The 23,117-nt window shown below is 37.2% G+C and overlaps 1 protein-coding gene across 2 annotated transcripts in view; it reads left to right on the top strand.

The window, feature by feature from the left end:
- The window catches only part of LOC126162395 (dolichyl-diphosphooligosaccharide--protein glycosyltransferase subunit STT3A), a 109,746-nt gene that overhangs the window by 9,121 nt on the left and 77,508 nt on the right, over positions 1-23,117 (top strand). The window contains exons 1-4 of one of the 2 annotated variants that reach the window (XM_049918874.1): positions 1,630-1,648; positions 2,159-2,271; positions 5,378-5,545; positions 10,678-10,838. In XM_049918874.1, coding sequence (XP_049774831.1) covers positions 2,175-2,271; positions 5,378-5,545; positions 10,678-10,838 — 426 coding nt within the window. In that variant the 5' untranslated portion in view covers positions 1,630-1,648; positions 2,159-2,174. Of the gene's footprint in view, positions 1-1,629; positions 1,649-2,158; positions 2,272-5,377; positions 5,546-10,677; positions 10,839-23,117 lie in introns of those variants that run through there. The other variant, XM_049918873.1, reaches the window with a different exon arrangement.

The following is a 23,117-nucleotide window of genomic DNA, read 5'->3' as shown; positions in this document are numbered from 1 at the left end:
ACCATACGCGACTGGAACAGTAAAGGGAGGTAATGACAGTGGCACGTAAAGTGCCCTCCGCCACACACGGTTGGGTGGCTTGCGGAGTATAAATGTAGATGTAGAGGGACAGGGTTGTAACTTTCTCCCAATGTCATTCAGTCTGCACTTTGAGAAATCTGTGAAGGAAGCCAAGGAGAAATTCAGAAAGGGAATTAAAGTTCAGGAAGAGGAAAAGAGATTTTTTTTTTTTTTTTTTTTTTTACTTTTGCCAGTGACTTGGTAATTTTGCAACAGATGGCAAAGGATATGAGAGATCAACTGATCCAATTGTGTAGTGGCTTGTGAAGAGGTTATTAAATGAACGAATGAGGCCAAATTTATCTAAGTGATGCCAAGAGAATTAGATTACGAAGCAAGACCCTGAAAATAGTATATACGTTTTGGTGTTCGGGTAGCACAATAATTGCTATAAAATTCAGATTGCCAATAGCAAAAAAGTATTTCTGGAGAAAAAAAAAATTGTTGAGCAAAAAATGGTTAACATTAACACATTCCATTCACATAACAGTGACTGCTGTGTTCTACAAAAATCTGTTAACTTTTTTGGCTTCTTAGTGTGGTCCTGCTTATAACATGAAGAAAAAAAAGTAGATTAATGTTTGTTTCGGAAAGACTAATTGGTTTCAAAACCATCATTCTCAGTTTCAGAATCATATTCTTCAAGCAGCACCGGAATTTTTACTTCTGTCAGATTGTATTCCATTTTATGACAAACTTTTGCAATCAAGATTACTACAGAAGCACACTGTTATCAGCAAATGTGTGTAAACTGACGACATCTGTAATATGTTTTTCAAGTTTGGTATCACTTTGTGGAAACCGGAACATCCATCTAACAACTCTCTGAAGCACTGAAAGACAACTGTCTTCTATCCATCACTGCTCAGAGAGTCTTCGAGCACTGGCATGTTAGGGAAATCATAACATGCTCTTTATTGCTTAAAATTAGACGGGTAGACTGGATGATTAATGAAGTGGTTCTGAATCAAATCAGAGAGAAATTAATTCATGCAAAATCTTGACTAAAAGAAGTGATAACATAATAGGGCACATCTTCAAGAATCAATAATTTTGTCAGTTTGGTAATGGAGGAAAGTGGCAGTGAATTATGGAGGGAGACCAAGACTTGAATATAACAAGTGAGTTCATGTGGATGTAGATTTTGGCAGTTAAGCAGAGATGATGAGACTCTCACAGGACTGACTAGAGTGTAGAGCTGCAGCAAACCAGTCTTTGGATTGAAATCTGCAGCAGTGGCATCAACAGTGGCAACAACCACCACAGACATAGTTGCAAAGTGTCGACACAAATTATATATTATTGGCAAGAGTCATTGCCCCCACCCAAAAAAAATTCATTCCATAAATTAACATTGAAGCAAAATAAACAATGTTCTGTTCTCTCTCTGTTCACTTTCAAACATTTGTTCACAGACAGACAAAAGTATTCGTAAATTAGCTCATGTTGATTGCTCTTTGTTTATTTTTCCTTATAGGACAGTATGTGATGGCTGCACATGCTGAAACATGTCACAATAAGGAGAAACAAACACATCGTATATTTCTGTGTAACACAAGGGTCTATCACAAATAAACCATCTGTGCTGGTTAGTACAGTTTCTGTAAGAGGTACCTATTGTACTCCTAAATAGTTGACAATTTTTCTTCTTGTCCTTAATAATAATCAAGTGTAACCATTTAAAAAAAATTAGATACGCAATAGTGCCTGTGAACATAATGTTCACAGAAAAGGAACTAGAGGTTGGATACAACACAGAGTATGTTTGTATTGTTAACAACCAGTTTGATGTAGAATGGTGTAATGTTATCAGTCACATTACAGATAATCAGTGTAACTAAAGAAGCTGCTCAAGATCTACCCACAAATATGCTGGGAAATTTTCAATCATCAAAATGAAAGGTTTTGTAATATGTTAGCTGTTACAAAAGCTTTAGAAGCACGAATTTGTTTGCGAATCAATTGGTCATCCGTTGATTCATCCCACATTGGTAGAATTATTTGTGTTGAATTTTTTGCTGTGAAATGCTTCAGTTTTCAGACATGTTGTGTGCACAAGTAGCAATTATAATGACGTTAATGTGTTCCTTTTTTACAGGTCACCTTATAGCACAATGGGGCTACTTGTCAAGTCTCGTGCTTTTCGTATGTCTACGGATAAGCAGGAGACATTGTTGAAGCTGAGTATTTTATCTCTAGCAGCCATTCTATGTAAGTTTCAACAGTATACTCACATTAATTTTATTTTGATTTTTTAATTTTGCACTTTTGTGGAAACTTTGCAGTGAATTCGTGTTTGTTTTTCATGTTTAAAAGAGCTTCATGTCTGTTTGGAAAATTTAGAGAGCTCTGAAATGATAAACGTCCTGTGCCTGTATGAGCACAACATAACCACAGGGTTAGATAAGTTATGTATGAAAGATTACACTATTGCAGCTTACTCATGCAGAAATAACATGGGGAAAGGAGTTGCTACATACATTTAAGACAGAAGTGAAATTCAAAAACACTGAGACTATTAGATTTGTAATGATCAGCACATAGATGTGTGCACTTGTAAATTAATGCTGAAGATCCCCACTGGGAAATTTTGAACTATTTATGAGGAATCTGGATTCCTTACTGTGCTGTCCATCGTAGAGCAGGAAGCAGTTACTAGTTTGGTCACTTCAGTGTATATTTGCTGAAGGATACTGATAGCAAAAATGATCTGGAAACCTTATTTGGGCCCTACAATTTGATCTCAGTAATTAACTTTCCATCATGGGTGGATAAAGACAGTAGGGCCCTAATCAATAATATTTTCTTTGATGAAGCTCAAAGCAAGAAACTAACTGTTTACTTAATAACAAATACTGTCTCTGATAATGATGCACAGTTAGCGTAAATAACATAGCACCTTCCTGTGTCGATAGTCCTCACTGGAAATCAGTTAGAATAATTAATGACTCCAGGACAAATGTTTTTTAAGAATAATTTACGGGCGATAACATGGGATGTAATTTATAATGAACCAAATACTGCCATTAAATTCAATCTATTCCATGATAAATTCATATCATTATTTGAAAATAGCTTTCTGCCTAAGCTAATCAGAAAGGACATTAAATGGCCATGTAAAAAAGCATGGGTCACTAGAGGGGTTAAAGTATTATGTGAAAGGAAAAGGGAAATGTATCTTTTGGCAAGAAAAAGTAGGGATCCTGCAGTAGTTGCACACTACTCAAAATTACTAAGAAAGGTTATTTTTTAAAAATCAATAAACTTGCACCTAATGTGAGAAATCAGTACTTCTGACAGCTGACTTAAGGACACACGGAATATATTGAAACGAGAACCAGGACAACCAGCCACAGATTAGGACAACATCACTATTGATCTGAATGGAAGGGCTATAAATGATACTCACAAGTAGCAAATGTGTTTAAGAACAAGCAAAATAAGTTCTTTTTGTAGATGACACTAGTATTGTGATCAATCCAAGCATACGTATAGAAACAGAAGAAATGGTAAACAGAGTTCTTAAAAGTATCATTGACTGGTTTTCTGTGAATATTCTCACCCTCAGTTTTAAGAAGACACAATGTATTCAGTTCTGCACATCTAGAAGTATTACAGCAGTGATAAGTGTAGCACATAATGAGGGAATAATAAATATGGTGGAAACTTAAAAAAATTCTCAGGGGTCTATATTGATGAGAATTTAACTTGGAGGAGTTATTAAAACCTCTTAGTACAGTGACATTTGCACTTAGAATCATTGCAAATCTTGGAGAGGTTCAAATCAGTAAGTTGACATATTTAGCATATTTTCATTCAACAATAATGGAATAATGTTCAGGGTAACTCATCTTTAAGAAAGAAAGTGTTCATTGTTCAAAAATGTGCCGTAAGAATAATGTGTGATGCTCACCCATCATCATCTTGTACACATCTGTTTAAGATTGGGCATTCTGACTACCGCTTCACAGTATATTTATTTCCTCGCAAAGCTTGTTGTAAATAATCCACTACAGTTCAAAAGGAACAATGAGGAACTTAATTACAATATCAGAAGGGGAAATGACATTAATTACTCCATATTAAGGTTGTCTTTAGCACAAAAAGGAATACACAATGCTGCAACAAAAATGTTTGATCATTTGCCAAAGTGATATGAACTCATTTTTCTTTAAAAAAAAGAGAGAGAAAGAAAAAACTTGGAAATGTTCAGAATGTAACCGCATGTACAAATTAATTTGCAATGTGAATGTCAAATGACTTGTTCCACGTCTTTAAGATCTACCGTGCAAAATGATTCATGCAACATGTAACTAACCAAACCTTTCACAAGGTGTGTATCTACACATGATTAACTTCCAAAACTGTCATTTGTTGACATTTTAATTTGGAGGACTGTTAGGGCAGTACCCTAACAAACACAGTAGCGGTTGTATTCTGTCTGGAAATTCCTGAAGCTGATGAAACAGTGCACTAATCTATCTATTCCTGCTACTTGCTATGTAATTAAAAGACGGAAAGCATGCTCTCATTTTGTTTGCTTTGGTGGTGTTTTGTTGTTGACCAGGAATCAAAGTTAAAACTGTCGATTTCTAAATATTTAGCATAAGAAATAGCTTCTGGTTCATCAGCTTTCACTACTTTTGATAAAAAGCAGTGGTCAGGATAGTGCAGTAGGCATGAAAATGTCTGAAAACTGCGTAGGTGCTAATGGAGCTGTTAAGGTGTAATCTCACTTTTACTGCTGTTTGAAATGCAAATTGTATTGTGTGTCAATAAGAGAGCTGTTTGTTTTCTTTGTTCATCATGTTCCACCGTGTCACCATTTAAACCAAATATAAGGTAACACACAAAGAACTTGTATAAGGACTTTAATCTTGGTTCTTTTGGACAGTAGTAGACTATGCCTCAGCATTGACTTTAATCCTGTTTTCTCTCTCTCTCTCTCTCTCTCTCTCTCTCTCTCTCCCTCCCACACACACACACACACACACACACACACACACACACACACAGCTGATACATTGTTACAGAAAGATTCTTCTATGTATGTGAAAGAAAACCTACTCAATTAGTCTGCTAAACTTGCTCCTTTGGGTTTAAAAAGTAAGTATTTGTAGCTAACATGGATGACATTCCACAGAGTATACTCTTTCAGCACAGTAGGTGATCTTGTAATATGTTTTTAATTTTATGTTTATGTAATGTACACAAATGATAGAACATGAAAGCACAATATCACAATATATATGCTAATTTACAGCATCAAAATTTTAAGGTATTATTCTATAAAATTGTAATAATTCTGTTTTTACAGCATTTGCAACTAGATTGTTCTCAGTATTGAGGTTTGAAAGTGTCATACATGAGTTTGATCCATATTTCAACTACAGAACAACAAAATATTTAGCTGAGGAAGGCTTTTACAAGTTTCACAATTGGTTTGATGATCGAGCATGGTATCCTCTGGGGAGGATAATTGGAGGTAAGCAATATTAGCCCCTCCGGGCCAATCATTATGGATATTTGCTTTTCAGAGGCAATACTGTTTGTGATAGCCTTTATCCTTCATTTCCAAATCTGGAATCTGCTTCAAATCTAGAATAATATCTTGCTGAATTTGTACATTTCATCGTGCCCTGCTATTCGGTCTGTCAGTGTTGTGTGTTTCTCAAGATCTCAAGTGAAAATTGCCATGTGAGTTTGCAACTAATTGTAAAACTTGATAGTTTTTGTAATAAAATTGGAACTATTAAGGGTAGATTTTACAAACATTTTACTTGAGTTCAATTTTGACCTTAGTTCAAGAAACTGAACTGTGATCAGGACTTAAGTTCTATTGTATAACACTAAACTTTGACACACTGAAAGAATGATCAATGTTGATCTAAATTGGCACAAAACATGCTTGGCAACTCCCATAAAATCAGCTATTGATACAATTACCACACTTTGACTGCAGGTATTACCCATGCATCGTAAATACAAAGCAACGAAATGGCCTGAAAATAAGTTGCTGTTGACTTTAATTCACAGAATGTACAGACAAATTGTGACTGGAAATGTTTGAAAATTCATTATGGCAATATTAATAAAAGAAGCAAGAAAGCATCCACAAATAACAAGGTGTAATTTTAAGATGCACTTCCCACTTGCTATATTTCATCCCTATGTAATTAATGTACTGTGTAAACTGGGGAAAAAACAGTATCATAATGCATAAAACTAGAAGTGGTAATTTCATCACGCTTATTGTTATGGAAAATGAGCAGAAGCTAATTACAGGCCTGAAGCCACAATTTATTGTTATTTCCAATGCTACGATGACAATCCGGAAGTTATATGTGGTGGTTTGTGTGCATTTAATATTAACAGATAAATTTTTTGAATCAATTTGCTGTGTAAAATGAATTCAAGATATTATTTTTTATATTCTTGTTCATTTCTTGTTTTTAATGCGGATGCAAATAAACACTGAATGTTGCAGTTCATTCAGAACACCAGTAAATGAGCAGATGAATTTTTCATTTGTGTAACCTTATTGCACATAGTTGCCTTTGAATTCCTGAAGTTATTTTTGTTCTGTCGCCGCAACTACAAGAAAATGTGTGTTTTGTCATCAGATGCATTTCGCTTTATTGAGATAAAACATCATGAGTGGTCTGTAATTAAAGATATTTGCAATTAGATTTTTTTTAAGTACTTCCAGAAATTAGTAGAAGACAGTAACTTCAAATTAAAATATTGTTCTCATTGATGACAGTGGAAATGAAGACAATAGGAAAGAGTGTTTTCATTGAGTTGGAAAGAATGATAGTGTAACACAACTGACAGTAATACGACACATTTTGAATTAAAAATAACTGAACCTCTAATTACAGGCAGATGCACAACACACAAACTTTCGCTCTGCTATAGAACATACAACATCAAAACTGTGTCCCGGAATCATAAAGAAAAATGTTCTCCCAGTGCAATATCAAAGCTACAACAGAAGATTACAGTGCATAGAGAATGAACTTAAAATAAAAACACGGTGGTGCTTGGGAAACATGAAATGAGAATAACAACACTGAAAGTGTATAGAGAAATGAAAGAACTGGAACTGAAAGAAATAAAAAGAAAATTGTGCTGTTCAAGCCTCGAGTTTTGAAAGAAGTGTTCCATTGATTATAGCTACTGTTGAACTTCTTGTACTTAACTTTTCACTGCAAATATTTTTGAATAATAGAGAATTAATGTGAAGGAGGTTCAATGTACCCTCTGCCAGACAATTAAATGTGATTTGCGGAGTATTGATGTAGATAGATGAATCACCTCCAAGAATTGTTATGAGATAAGTTGTTATCTGCACTCACTACTCACATAGCTGATAATTTCTTAACCTAACCTTACAGATCAAAAACAAAAAATAGTGTTTCAGTAGTGTGAAAGTTGTGTATTCAGATATATACATAACATTGTTTGTTTTAATAACAACTTCTTTATTGTTTTTTGACTTGTAGTTGCACGAAACAAAAGCATTGTTTAGTAGTGGCACTGATAATTGCAGCTGAACTAGACACAATCCTTGAAATTTTCCCAAAGTTGACACTACTTAATGGCAATATAATCTTAGACTTATGTTTAACATTGAGCGTGGTGAGTAATATAAGTGAAACACTAAGATTTAATTCACTCAAATGTTATGTATTACAGATGGGACGTAACCTACGTTTACTATAATGACACAATATTCTTGAGCATTGCATTTGTTGCTTTACAGAACAAATACTCCATAACCATGACTTTCTCCCAGTTGCTACTCCACACGTTCATGGCAGATGTGTACTGACGCATTGGACAATAGATTTTTTTATATATAAAACTATTCGTAGGAAGGTTTTGGGTGACAATACTTTCGGTATCAACCAGATCAGTAGTTTCTCTCATGGTTGGCTTTCATCGCACAAGACGTAAATTTTCAGTAACTTCCTGCAAATATCGGTAAAGGGTACTTTCTTATACATGTTTATATTCCTTTAAGTTAGATAACATGCCATAGGTGAAGAAAGACTGCCACTCATTTACTTATAGAAGTTGTTTTGTTATTGGCTTTTGGTGATGAAGTAGAGGCTTCTCAGTCTAGTAAAGTAAGAGAGAGAATTAATTGGAAGAATCAAATCTGTCTGTGGCTTATTTAGTTTTAAAACTACTGATGAAAATAAAGACATACCTAAAATTTTATCTGACTAACAACATATTTGAATAGGAGACTGTTTAGGAGAAATTCAGATTTCTTCAAATTTTCCCAATGAGGTACATGTTGGAAACTTCCCGCAACACAGATAACGATTAAGTTTTTTACATAACATTTGGAAATTTTATGCATATAATTATTAAAGGTAAGTAATTTTATGCTCTCTCAGTATGAAATTGTTCCATCCATTTTGGTATTGATTATGCGGCCAATTTTTAATTATTTCTGCCATTCCATATTTCTCAGTCATTTTGGTAATCAACAAACAGCTTCTACTCTTTTGTGGAATAAATGCTGTATTACAATGCTGTATTACTTTTGGATACATTGTGGGAGTGAACAGTAATCGATGTGTTACAAATATGTGATTTACCACCAGGAGGAGGTTCTTGCTCATTGGTCTGAAGATGACCACAGTAGTGGTCAAAACCGGTCACCGTAATAAATAAATTGTGACCAAGTTGTATTGCTTGTATGTGCTAGTTCTTTCCTTAAAAAACTAGTTTTTCTTCTGAAAGTATTTGACATATATTGAATAGCTACATCATACTGCATGCATTGTTGTTGTGGTCTTCAGTCCTGAGACTGGTTTGATGCAGCTCTCCATGCTACTCTATCCTGTGCAAGCTTCTTCATCTCCCAGTACCTACTGCAACCTACATCCTTCTGAATCTGCTTAGTGTATTCATCTCTTGGTCTCCCCCTACGATTTTTACCCTCCACTCTGCCCTCCAATACTAAATTGGTGATCCCTTGATGCCTCAGAACATGTCCTACCAACCGATCCCTTCTTCTGGTCAAGTTGTGCCACAAACTTCTCTTCTCCCCAATCCTATTCAATACTTCCTCATTAGTTATGTGATCTACCCATCTAATCTTCAGCATTCTTCTGTAGCACCACATTTCGAAAGCTTCTATTCTCTTCTTGTCCAAACTATTTACCGTCCATGTTTCACTTCCATACATGGCTACACTCCACACAAATACTTTCAGAAATGACTTCCTGACACTTAAATCTATACTCGATGTTAACAAATTTCTCTTCTTCAGAAACGCTTTCCTTGCCATTGCCAGACTACATTTGATATCCTCTCTACTTTGACCATCATCAGTTATTTTGCTAACCAAATAGCAAAACTCCTTTACTACTTTAAGTGCCTCATTTCCTAATCTAATTCCCTCAGCATCACCCGACTTAATTCGACTACATTCCATTATCCTTGTTTTGCTTTTGTTGATGTTCATCTTATATCCTCCTTTCAAGACACTGTCCATTCCATTCAACTGTTCTTCCAAGTCCTTTGCTGTCGCTGACAGAATTACAATGTCATCGGCGAACCTCAAAGTTTTTATTTCTTCTCCATGGATTTTAATACCTACTCCGAAATTTTCTTTTGTTTCCTTTACTGCTTGCTCAATATACAGATTGAATAACATCGGGGAGAGGCTACAACCCTGTCTTACTCCCTTCCCAACCACTGCTTCCCTTTCATGTCCCTCGACTCTTATAACTGCCATCTGGTTTCTGTACAAATTGTAAATAGCCTTTCGCTCCCTGTATTTTACCCCTGCCACCTTTAGAATTTGAAAGAGAGTATTCCAGTCAACGTTGTCAAAAGCTTTCTCTAAGTCTACAAATGCTAGAAACGTAGGTTTGTCTTTCCTTAATCTTTCTTCTAAGATAAGTCGTAAGGTCAATATTGTCTCACGTGTTCCAGTATTTCTACGGAATCCAAACTGATCTTCCCCGAGATCGACTTCTACTAGTTTTTCCATTCGTCTGTAAAGAATTCGTGTTAGTATTTTGCAACTGTGGTTTATTAAACTTATTGTTCGGTAATTTTCACATCTGTCAACACCTGCTTTCTTTGGGATTGGAATTATTATATTCTTCTTGAAGTCTGAGGGTATTTCGCCTGTTTCATACATCTTGCTCACCAGATGGTAGAGTTGCATGCATGTGAAGTTTAATTTCCTCCTCATCTTACTCAACTGCCTTATTGTGGGAAGATTTAAGTAGTAGACTCGCCTTTGTTAGGCCATCCAGATGCTGATTTTACGTGTTTTATCAAATCTTTAAAGTGATTGCCATTGTAATTCCTTTAAAAATGACTTGGCAAATTTCCCCTGCATCCTTGTATTTCTAAGCTTGTGCACTGTCTAATGACCTCGTTGTTGGTGGTATGTTAAAACCTATCTTTGCCTTTTGTAAATGTAAGATGATGAAAGAGGTATTTCTTCACAATAGATTTCTTTATGTTGGTAATTAGTCTTATCAACCCTTCAGCATAGTAATGACATTGTGTTAAAGTATAGTGTAAAAAAAGTTGAAAATATCCTGGTACTTACAGATGAATTCTGTTTTCATTCTGCTATAGGAACCATATATCCTGGGCTGATGGTGACTTCTGCTGTCCTGTACCACTTAGCTCAGCTAATAAATGTCACCATTGACATAAGGAATGTTTGTGTGTTTCTTGCACCATTCTTCTCAAGTCTTACTACAATAGTCACTTACCTGCTTACAAAGGAACTTAGGGTAAGTAATGCTTGATCGTATGGTTTTTCTAATTAGTAGTGCTGATTTTTTTCCCATAAGGAAGTTATTCATTGACTAAAAAAAGTAAGCTCAGGTGTCATATTTCTGTGTTGTTTGTTCCTTTGGCCTCTCAAATTACATCAAACAATACATATTTATGACACTTTGTGAGGATCAGTTCCTGTAGTTTAAGGAGCTATAGCCTAAGAATAATAGTTTGTCGGTTCACGTTTGTTGTAGATTCATTATAGTGATCCTGTGTGTGTGTGTGTGTGGGGGGGGGGGGGGGGGGTGTTGCAGACAATACATCAGACAGGGAATTAACATATATTGACAGTTGGGTGACATAGTGATTTTATTACACAACTAATACTATAAAAATGACCTTCAGGCGCAAGTACATGACATGTGGACAGCTGAAATGTAGAAATCAATGGAAACTGTATGTACCTGCAACCTAAATTAGTAGTTTATTTCACCTCCATAATGTTGTTAACTTTTTGGCAGTTACTCCGAATGTTTCCATGTGCTACACAGTGTTGTTATGCACTATGTTAATCTTCTTTTCTCTAATCATTATAAGCATTGGAGAATATGAGAGATTGAATAGAGCATTAAGAATTTAAGCTATATCTTTAAGATATGCAATAACCTAAAATATTACAGTTCGCTTACACTTATATTATTATAAAGTAACTGTGGCAGTTAATTGCAAATATATGTATTGATAAATTCACATAAATTGCTTTGTTGTGTGTCACGGCCATTGCACCCTAGGCGCAAAGTAGTATCATCTACTTTATAATGTGAAAAAAGCTGTCTGTTAAAAGAAAAATTTCAATTTGTATCATATTTGTTGATCTGTTTCTGCAAACCACTAAATCCTTGTACCTACCTTTCTTTTTGTTTAAATAGAACTGTAAGTATTCTAGTAGTTATTAGCAACTTACTACCCGAGATCAGTAATTTAATATGATGGGTAAACAAACCCACTTAAATAAGAGTAAAAAATGACAAAACAGTAGAAGGTTAAAATGGTGTTGTTATGGAAAGATAATAATGAAGGATATCAATGGGCTAACAAAGGAGAATAATGGGAATTCTAACACAGTGTATTGGGTGGTATGGTTTTTTGTTTGTTGTTTAAGCTTAGGTAGTGATTTGAACACAAAAGTAAGAAAGCAACTATTGAAGTGCCTGATATAGTGTGTGGCCTGTACGGAGCAGACACGTGAATGTTGAGAAAGTGGGACAAGAGGAAAATTGAAATTTGTGAAACATTAATATCGCTCAGAATAGAGGAAGTCAGCTGGACTGATAGTCAGCTGTGAGGAGGTACCATGGAGAGTTGAAGCAGACAGGATGATGTTGCTAACAGTGAAGCTAAACTGGATAAGACATAATTTGAGATGAGATTGCTGTCTAGTAGAGGCAGTTATAGGTTTTATTCCAAGGGAGAGAGGGAAGAGCGTAAGAAGATACTGGATGCTGAATGAAGTTACTAGACTGCAAGGAGGTTAACAAAGAGGAAAGCGGAGGGCAGAGAAGTGTTGTCCACTCTGAAGTCTAAACCTGCCACAAGGCATGTAACCAAATGATGATATTGTTTTTATCGTTTTTCACCTCTGGAGTGGGGAGGGGGGGGGAGTGGCAGAAAATTGTTTACAAATTGACTGTGGCTTCCTTAAGGCCCCCACAAACAATCAAACATTTTGTCAAACTTAACTTTGCTTGCCCAATATTTGACCATGTATGGTGTTGTTTGACATGCTTGTCAAGCATAGTGTGTGTTTGACGTGTTTTGTTAGAAATTCTGATTAGCGGAAAGTTTGATAAGATGGCGGATATTGTTTGTGTTGGTAATTCACCGCACATGTTTGATTGTTTTATTACAATTTATCTCACTGTATCGTTAGTTTCCCCATTGTGGAAACTATGGCCAAGGATAAAATCAAAACAGCACTGACAGTTCCCAAAATGGTTGAGGTATCACATTTTTTCATGTATTACTCTGGAAGAGGTTACAAACAAAATCAGTTTTACACCAAGCATACAAGTGGTAGTGCAATGAATTAAAAGAAGTTGAAATTCTCTGGTTGTTCCACGGACGATGTGGGCTACAAGTTCCTATGTTGTGGTACATATTTAATGAATTGTCATTAGAGGAGCTGGTAGAAGGGAATATTTTTTCACATACATAAGTCTTCTTTTTCAGTGTGAGGGCTAAGTAACTCTACACAAATTATTAAATGTTTCACTGTTCATCTGCAGGAAGTTGATGTAATCTTGATGTTCTGAGTGTAACATTTCCATTAACAGTTTTTCACATATATATTTCTCTCTCCTTTTAAACCATTCCCTGGACCCGTGTCTTGTTTTCTTCTTCTTTAAACACAGTGTCAAAGTCAGTGCCAGGACTGCTTTGCTTGCGTTTGTTGCCATTCTCATTACTGTTAAAATACTCACATACATGAACAGCATCTGCTTCAAAGTGAGCTGAAACTGACAAACCTTGTTTGTATGTGTATGGACTTTTCTGATAAATCTATGGCTAGACAAGGGCTCATCTGACAAACAGGTTTGCTCATTTATGGAGACCTTTATGAAAAGAACAGATTGCTACTCATCTTATAGCGGAGATGTTGAGTTGCAGGCAGGCACAACAACAAGAATGTAGCAAGTGAGATTTTGGACAAAAAGCCTTCATCCACAGTAGACAACACACACACACACACACACACACACACACACACACAAGCACTGAGGCTGGACTGTGAGCAACAGCACCTGGTGGGAGAAGCAGTCTGGGTGGTGGGGGTAAAGAAGAGGCCGGGGTGAGAAGGGGGAGGGATAGCAGGGTGGGAATAGGGAATGATGAAGTCCTGCTTGTGGAAGCATACAGGAATGTGGTGGGGACAAGTTACTGCAGCTAGGTGCAATATGAGTGTTAGACCGGGAGGGGGGGGGAGGGGTAAGGAGAAGTATAAAGACTGGATCAATAGGGGGAATAAAAGACTGTGTACTGCTGGGGTGGGTGCAGATAAGGGGGTAGGGGGGGGGGGTGAAGGACAGTGACTAACAAATTTTGATGCTGGAACGGGTACAGGAACATGGGATATATCCTCCCCTTCCCTGCTCCCACTACACAGCCTTCTAGTCTACCTAAGCACCCAAAGTCTTTTTTATGTGTCTTGTTTTCCTCTCCCTTCCCCCACCACCGCCCCCACCTCCACCCCTCACCTCCATCTAACTTCCAGACCGCACCTAACTGCCCTATTCTGTCCCCTCTGTCTCTGTATGCTCCCACAAGCAGCATCTTACCTAGGGTTGCCACAGGTTCTGGAAATCGGGGAATTTCAAACATGTCAGGGAAATTGGAAAATCTTCCTACCCTCCCCTCGGCTTGCAGGCAGTACTGCCACCACTTCTTGCCGCTGGACTAGCAGCTGCCAAAGAGAGGCAATGAGGCATGAGGAGTGATTTGTATGGATCTGTTTCTCAGAGATTGTTGACGCCACGGCCGGAGATGGCAGTCATGTGCGCATGAGTTGTGTCTGTATGGTTGTGTGAATACGTGTGCGCTCTCGTTTTCTGGCAAAGGCTGTGGTCAAAAATTTAGTTGTGATATGTGATAGTCTTTTCTAGAAGCCTGTCTGCAGCTCATCGATCATATTTACAGGGAGTTGCTACCTATACTTGTTAATATTGATTCTCAGAGTGTTTGTGCAAGTTATCTGTTGCATGGATTGATCACCGTGCTCTCATCTCATCAACATGGCATCTGTAATGCGTGAATAGCTGTCCAAATGAGTGAATTTCCACAATGGGCCAAAACCGTAGGCAGTTTCTGCTGGTATTTCTAATGGATCGGGCATGCCCATCTGAAGCCCATCAGTCCGTCGAATCAAGTCTCACTGATCTGCCTCCAGGACAGGTCTGCTTGTGTGCGGCATAATGTGGCAGATAGGATTGATGACATCTTTACCATATGGATTCATGGTGAGACAGACCTGCTAAAAATCTTAGAATCTTTGAATACCTTCTCCCAATTAAATTTCACATGGTCCTATTCTGAATCCCATGCCACCTTCCTTGATGTTGATCTCATCTCTCCTGACGGCCAGCTACACATTTCCGTCCATATTAAACCTACCAACAAACAACAGTACTTACATTTTGACAGCTGCCATCCCTTCCATGTCAAACGTTCTCTCCCATGCAGCCTTGACATCTGAGGCATAGCTATTTGTTCGGATGCAGACTCCTTACAGCAATACACCAGCATTCTCACCTCAGCCTTCACAGCACATAATTACCCCACCAGCCTAGTTAAAAAGCAGATTTCCTGGGCCATCACGTCCAATGCTGTTACTGCTGACCCCTCCACAAAACAGCTTTGGAGCACACCATTGGTGACTCAGTATTGTCCTGGTCTGGAGTGAATTAATCAGCTACTTTGAAAGAGCCATGACTTCCTAAAATCATACCCTGAAGTGAGATCCCTTCTGTCTGAAATTTTGCCCACCACACTTAGAATAGCTTTCCGTCGCCCTCCCAATCTCCGCAATATTCTTGTCAGACCCTATGCTCCTTCCGCACCCATCTCCTTACCCTATGGCTCCAACTCCTGTGACCATCCCGCTGCAAGACTTGCCCTATTCACCCTCCTACCACCACCTATAATAGCCCTGTAACTGGCAAAACATACACTATCGAAGAGAGAGCCACCTGCGAAATGACAAGTCATATACCAGCTATTATGTGAACACTATTTGGCCTTCTACATCGACATGACTACCACCAAATTATCAATTAAGATGAATGGTCATAGGCAGAAGGTGTGTAATGGCAACACGCAATAGCCTGTTGTAGAGCATGCTCTACAATATGACATTCTTTACCTCGGCATCTGTTTCACTACACGTGCCATCTGGATTTTTTCCCCCCAGACACCGGTTCCTCAGATCTCTGCAGGTGAGAACTTGCACTACGCCATGTCCTTGGTTCTCGCCACCCAACTGGCCTTAACTTAGGTTAATTTCTTCCATCTCAGCATTTCTTCACTGTAACTACTCTTTGCTTCACTCTGTTTTAGTTTTCTACATCTTTCATTGTTATTCCTATCTATTTTTCACCCCTCCCCCTCCTCCCACCTCTGTTACGTACAATGCCCTTAGCTTTTCACTCTAATTAACTCGTGCAAGATGTTTCAGTAGTAATCTCTGTCTTTCATATTACCCTGTCTTCCACCCTTAAAGCTCTCAGGTTTTCAAATCACATCCAATGCTGTCCCCATCAATCAATCTTTCCTTCTCATCCCGTACAATAAGTCTCCCCTGACCTGTGGTTCTGGATGAATTTCCAGAAATCTACCGCTTTTCCTAGACCTCCCCAGGCCTTTCCCTTAACCTTTCTCCCTTCTCCTTCAATGTTTCTGCCTAAAGAAGGAGCCACTGGCTCTGAAAGCTTGCCAATTACTACAGTCTTTTACATGTGTGTTCTGCCGCCGATTGGCGAGTACATTTTTTATCTGTCCAATTAAATAATTTTGTAAAATCATTATCTGTCATTTCAAGTGGAGAAAGAAAGGTTCCGTTGCATTGCAATCTTGCCATGTTCTATGCACACAGCCTTTCTCACTGATGTGCCAAGGCAGTTAAATAACATAATGTAACTTAAAATTATACTTCATGTGACAGTCAGCTGTTATTGACATCTACAATAAGATTAATGCCTTCATCAACAAACTGCATCTATTTGACAAGCAGCTTAGTATAGGGAACTTAACTTTTTCCCAATGTCTTTCATCTTTACAATTATCTCCAGTGCCTAACTTCATTAGAATATTGAGAAAAGATTTGAGGGCTGCCAGAACTTAGAAAATGAATTGAAATTATTTAGCTCTCCTCTTTAAATTTGACCTGATACTGTACCTTTAGAAAAGCAACTAGAAGTGATTGATTCGCAAGGTTGCCATCAGTTCAGAACAAATTTTTTGTTATGGTATTGTGATTTACATGTGGAAGAGATCCCCAAGCTACACAGAAATGTGTTCCAACTTTACGTCGGGGTCAACATTTTGTTGTGGACAACTTTTTTCCGATGGGGGGAGGGGGGGGGGGGGGGGTGTCTGCAGAAAGGTTCCAGCTTCACATTACATTTCTAAAGAGAATTCTATGTTCTGTGATAGCATGGGATCTGACACCAAACATGTCATCACTTACTAATGAAAAGAAACATTGTGTTTAACAAATTTAGTAAAATGCTACAGTAAAACCCCAAATTAACAAACCTCTTTTTAAGGAAATCTTGCGTTTAGTGAATATTTCTGGTGGGTCCAATAAAACGTCCATAAGAACAGTTTTATTCCTCCCCGCTTTTAATGTACCCCACTTTAAGAAAAAAATTGCTTTTGAAGAGTAAACATGAAAAATTTCTCAAATTAAAATCCAGTTTTTATGCAGTTTCTAACATGTCCAATTGAGTTTCAAATTCCTTTTATTTTTATACTTCATACATTGGTCATGTAATGTTGTAAATGGTAATAGATTCATTCATTTGTCACATACCTAGAGCATAGTCAATAAATTGAGTATCCATGAAGTGTTACTGGCAGATAAATTGAATGAATCAGAATTGATTTCCTCACTGCCTTACATGCGACTTTGGTCACGTGATCTGACATCACATATACTGAGTCTGCAAAGGGCGAGAATTGTAGTTATTTCTTTGTTGGTGTCAAATTTTATCAGTTTTACTTGTTTGTGAGGTTATGGTCTGCAAACATAGAAAGCTTACAATTTACCAAAAGCTTATGACCACCTGTGATGTCAATGACAATCATAACATGGCAAAGAAATATGATTCAGCACAGTCTACATGTGTGGCACTGTCAAAAGTAAGGAGGCATTTTAACTGCATAATCTAACAATTCCAGTGGATACAAAAGGAAGAACATTCAGTAACATATAAAATATTCTTTATAGTGATTTCAGGGAGTGATAAGTGGGAGCAATCCTATTTTTCTACAGACCTTAAGCATTCCTATTAGCAGAAACATACTGCAAGAGAAGGCTAGTGAAATCATTCTGAAGATTTACATTGAAAATTTTAGTGCATCAAACAGCTGGTTGTAATGTTCTAAAAAGTCATAATCTATTGTTTCAAATTGTAAGTGGAGAAGTTGAGACTACAGCCATAGAAAGTGCAAACTGTTGGAAGAACATTACACTCTACTATTGATACATGACTATGAGCCTAGAGACATTTTCAACACTGATGAAATTGGTCTCTCTATAAATTATTTTCTGAAGAAATCAGTCTTGTTAAGGGAGAAAAATGCCATGGACGTTATAAAAAGTAATGCAAGGATGGCTGCACCATTGTGTATAAATAGCAATGAAAGTGAAAAACTGCCTCCTCTAATAATAGGAAAATTTAAAATTCCCAGGTGTTCCAAAAACATAGAAGTGCTACTTTGTACTTTAAGAGTACAAGACCTGTGCCTGGGTGACATCAAAGTCTCTGAGATTTTTCAATCATTTAAATACGAAAGTGGATCCACCAGGAAGGAAACTTGTACTTATTATTAACCAGTGCCCTTTATATCCCAAGGAAACATAATTTCTGAGGAATGTAACTTTTGTGTTCCTTCCTCCAAACTGCTCAAGTTACCTGCAGCCTCTGGACCTGAGCCCAACAGACTCTGTTAAAGCCATGTACAGAGTAGCAATTGTGAGAAGCCAGTTGCATTCCTTGAAAGGAAGTGATTGACTCGACATTTCAGCATTCTACAGACTGTCCATATGTTTGTTGCTGCCTGGAATTCTGTAACGTACCGGACTGTTAAATTGTTTCACAAAGGTTATTGTTAAAGGTGACATTGTTCCAGAAGAAGAATGGAGTAGAATCAATGATTTCTGAAAATGTGACAGTCCAGGATGTTGTTTGTAGTGATGATGATGTCTTTACTTTCACACCTGAAATTGATGCAGCTGAAATGTCTGAAATGTTGTGAAGGAATGCTGACATAGGAGAAGGTGGTGACGATGAAGAATAAGAAGAAGAAGAAGAAGAAGAAGAAGAAGAAAAGGAGGCAATTACACTGAATTCTGCAGGGTAAGAATTGATACTGTCAGGAATTTCTTTTCCTCTTTTAATGCAGATAAATCAGTTCTAACTTTAAATCCATCAAATGGAGCGACAACTTCTTTCACCCTGATATTCTGGAAGAACTAAACAAGTCATCTGCAGTTTTTAAGTAAAGGTTGTGTTATGTGAAAAGTGTAATAATTATATATTTACTTATTTAAACTGGTAGCCCAAGATACTGGTAATATTGTTATTAAATAACACTTACATCATCTAACTTGCTTGAATTAAGATTCTGGGTCACTACTTCCATATACTCTGGCAAAACCCAGCTTCAAGAAGAAGAAAGTCCAGGGTGGTATAACAACAATATAATGAAGGGTAGATAAATACTCACTATATAGAGATAAAGTTGCGCTGCAGACAGGCCTAGCGAAGAGACTGCTATACATTAAAATATGCCAGCAGGCTCTTGTTTGCACACACATGGACACTTGCGTAGGAACAGCCTGGGCTATAGAATCCACAAAGAGTACAACCTTCATGGGGGCACAGCTAAAAGGGGAGTGGCCATATTTATCCCTCTTACCCTCAACACCGACTTGATAGCATTTAACCCTTTCGCTGTTACAGATATGTCCTCTGAATTCCAAGCTGTGCGCAGCTTTGTTGTGGCTGTACTGCTAGCCAAATGCTATTAGTTGGGGAAAAAAAAATATTTTTACACATCGTACAATCTGATATCGTGGCTTGGTAAAGGACTGAATTTCTTTTCGTTGTTCATAATAGGTATTGGACTGCATCAGATTGAACAAAGATTGCATGAAATTTTAAAGAGTTTGCAGAGGTAAAAATGCTTTATGTAAACTTTTCATGTGATTGATTTTAGCGAGGCTTTTTGCATGTGGTAGGAGGCAGAGAGGTGTATGATAAATACTCAGTAAACTTTTTATTCACTAAGATATGGAAGCGGCTCTTCTGCAGTGGTGAGAAGTCGTCAGCTCCAGACACATACAGATGCCAATAGCAGTGGAGGAAAACCCAAGCGGCACATGTATATACGTCCACAGCACCTGGGGATGGCAGAGCAGGACGTGTATACATGCCCACATCAGCAAAAGGGTTAATGCAACAGTGTGTGCAGGGTATTGGGTGACATTGTACTCATTAATAGCCCTTGAATGAAGTTCTCAACAATCATTTGAACTCTATTATGGAGACTTAAATAAAAATTTATGGTACTATAGGGCTTCACTGCTTAATATCCCCACAGGTCTGAAGTGAAGTGCCTAATTACATATATGATGGGGAATTGTTGTAGGAATTTGGTCATGATCGTCCCTTGGCCACTTTGAATTAGTTTCATGTGTGCCTGATTTCAAGGCATAATGAGCCATTTTCAGATACATCATAACCCACTTATCTTTGAACCCAAAATGGTCATTGTTCAGTAATCAACATATTTAGTAAGACTTTATACACAATTTCATATTATGTAGTTAAACTAAATACTGAGTACTTGTCAGTAACCAGGAAGAGTGAAGTCTTGTTAACCCACTTCTAAGTTGGGCATTGCTACATGTATCATGGATTCTTTTACTGGGTGATGTATTAGTATCTGTACTACACATTGAGCTTTTCAGTTGAATTGATTTTGTGCAAGATCTTACCTGTTAACTATTTCAGAATGGGGTACATACATATAGCATGTAAATTTGACTACAAGCGCTATGGGTTATAGTGTAACATCTTCCATAGATCACCTGCTTGCTAGTTTGCTGTGGTGTTTGTGCACAAATGCTAGAGCATTGCTAAGGGAAACAATCTGCTGGTCATAGCCTATTTCTCTTAAACATCTTTTAGAGCTTCACATAGTTTAATTTTCAAATTTCATCTTTCCGCATTCCTTTGTTTCATTTTAATTCTAATGCTTACAGTTCATCATTTGTTGGTAAGCAGTTGAATGATTTCTTCTGTACTCGTCAGAAGACATGATTTCTGATTGAATTGACTTTAGTTCCAACACATTGCTTTTATTTTTTTGTGTTTGATCTGTTAAGGAATTGATCCTCCTTTTTTCATATTCTTATGAAGAATTGATATCTCAGAGATTAATAAAATCATTACTCAGTTATCACAATGGGAGATGTAAGTATAATATTGTTAAACACAGCTGTAATGGAAGTGTTAGATCTGTAGTGTTGCATCTTCTTTAGACCGTCTGCTTGCTGATTTGCTTTGATGGTTACGCAAAGATGCTACAGCATTGCTGAGATATAATCCACTTGTTTGTTGTTATTCAGACATAGTCTAGTACCTCTCATACAAAAATATTCTGCTGAGTAATGCATAACATCCTGTGGTTTGACCTTTTTCAAATTATTTTTTAAGATGTCTGCTCATACAATATCTGATTTCAGTTTTAGAGTTGAAGTATTATTATTATTATTATTATTATTATTTGCTTGTGTTGATTGAAAGACTACTTGTTATGTTTTAATGTCATAACTATAGTGCACTGTCTGCTGCTTTTAATCAGTTTCACAATTTTATCTTTACTTGTTAAAAGACATGATTTCATATTTACTTTTCTTAAATCCCAACCCATTGCTTTCCCACTTTATTTATGATTGATTAAAAGAATTGATGTAGAGTAATAACACTATCCCCCTCATGTTGGGGGCTGAGGGACATGCCCTTTCTTTACAACCTATTGTTTTTTCCTTACCAAGGAAGGATCTATTAGTTTTAAAAGGTAGGATAGTTTGTTTAGTTTTTGTACATGTGTATTGGCTGTTACGACATTTCTCCCGTAAGTAAGAACTGTTCAGTAATTCTCTCACACTCTTATAGATTTATAGTTTCCCCATAATTTTGTGTTTTAATGAAGTCTCTATAGCTCTGAGATTAACCCGTCAAGCCCGTAGTCAAAGTATGTACTGAAGTGCTATGAGCATCTGCACGGACAGTATCTCAACCATGTACTCACCAGTTGCAGTCTTGCAGGTAAAATATATTACTCTGCCATCTGTCGATGATGGGCAATAAATTCTGCAGCTGAAGTGCTCAAGCTGGATTTTGTAGAAACAATTGTGTGCAAAACTAAGTACACTCTTCATCAGCTTTTAGCAACTGCAATTTGTAAACAATGGGGAACTGCATTCATTTGAGGGGGGGGGGCATTGTTTAAGTTTTGGGAAGAAAGGCTGACAATAGAAACCTAAAACCTCTAAAAGTAGTGAAATGTGGAATAAAGTTCGTTTGAGATCTGCGAATAATCTACAAGGTATTGTCAGGTTACTTCTCATGTCAAAATAGCTGGAATTCATGGAGTGTAGCTTCACCCCATTGTAGGCAGCCTCCAAAAATTGCTGTGCCTGAATGGCTCATAGCAAGATATTGCACTGAGAAGATTCTTCCCACGGAGAAGAAGAACAAGCCTACAAATAGATGCACAGTGAACTGCAAGGGTAAACAAAAGGCAGCATTGTTTTGGAGCAAAGTCTGAGGTATAGGACTTTTGATTGTTTCAAGGTATATCCACTGTATGTTTTAATCATAATAAAGTTATGTAGTTAACAGTTCCTGAAAATTTCATTACTTCTGTATAAATTATTCACACAGTAGACCAGTTCTCTAAAATGCTGCATACCTGTACCAACTGACTGCATAAACTGCTAAAGGTGGAGCAGGCATGTGCACAGAAACTACCAACTTCAAGGTTTAATAATTCCTTTACTCACTGGTCACAATGGGAGGCATCTTCTCTGACCATCTTCTTGTTAATTTGCTTTTGCTTCAACACTTTTATTTACATGTTAAAACAGGGTGTATACGACCCGGGAAAAACCCGGGAATTTTTTCATCCGGGAGAAAACCGGGAAAAACCCGGAAATTTTTCGGAATTCCGGGAATTTTTCATTATTTTAGCTTTCAGTTAATTTTTTTAAATTTTGGCTGCAGAATTGATTCTCTAGCAAAGAATGTTTGTAATCTGCTGCTGGAGAATGATACTGCAGCAATAAAATATAAACGAGAGGGGGAAACAATAAAACTTTAGTGACAAAGGAAATGTGCAATTTATAACAACAAAAAACCGTGCACCCACAAGCGTTTGCAAGTAGCAAAAATATGTCAAAGGCCGTAGGGCGCAGACTGTAATTCTTCATAACAATAAACTGCATGCTA

The sequence above is a fragment of the Schistocerca cancellata genome, chromosome 2 (assembly GCF_023864275.1).
Source record: "Schistocerca cancellata isolate TAMUIC-IGC-003103 chromosome 2, iqSchCanc2.1, whole genome shotgun sequence".
Taxonomy (NCBI): domain Eukaryota; kingdom Metazoa; phylum Arthropoda; class Insecta; order Orthoptera; family Acrididae; genus Schistocerca; species Schistocerca cancellata.
Note: the sequence above shows the minus strand (reverse complement) of the source record. Positions and strands in the feature narration are given on the sequence as shown.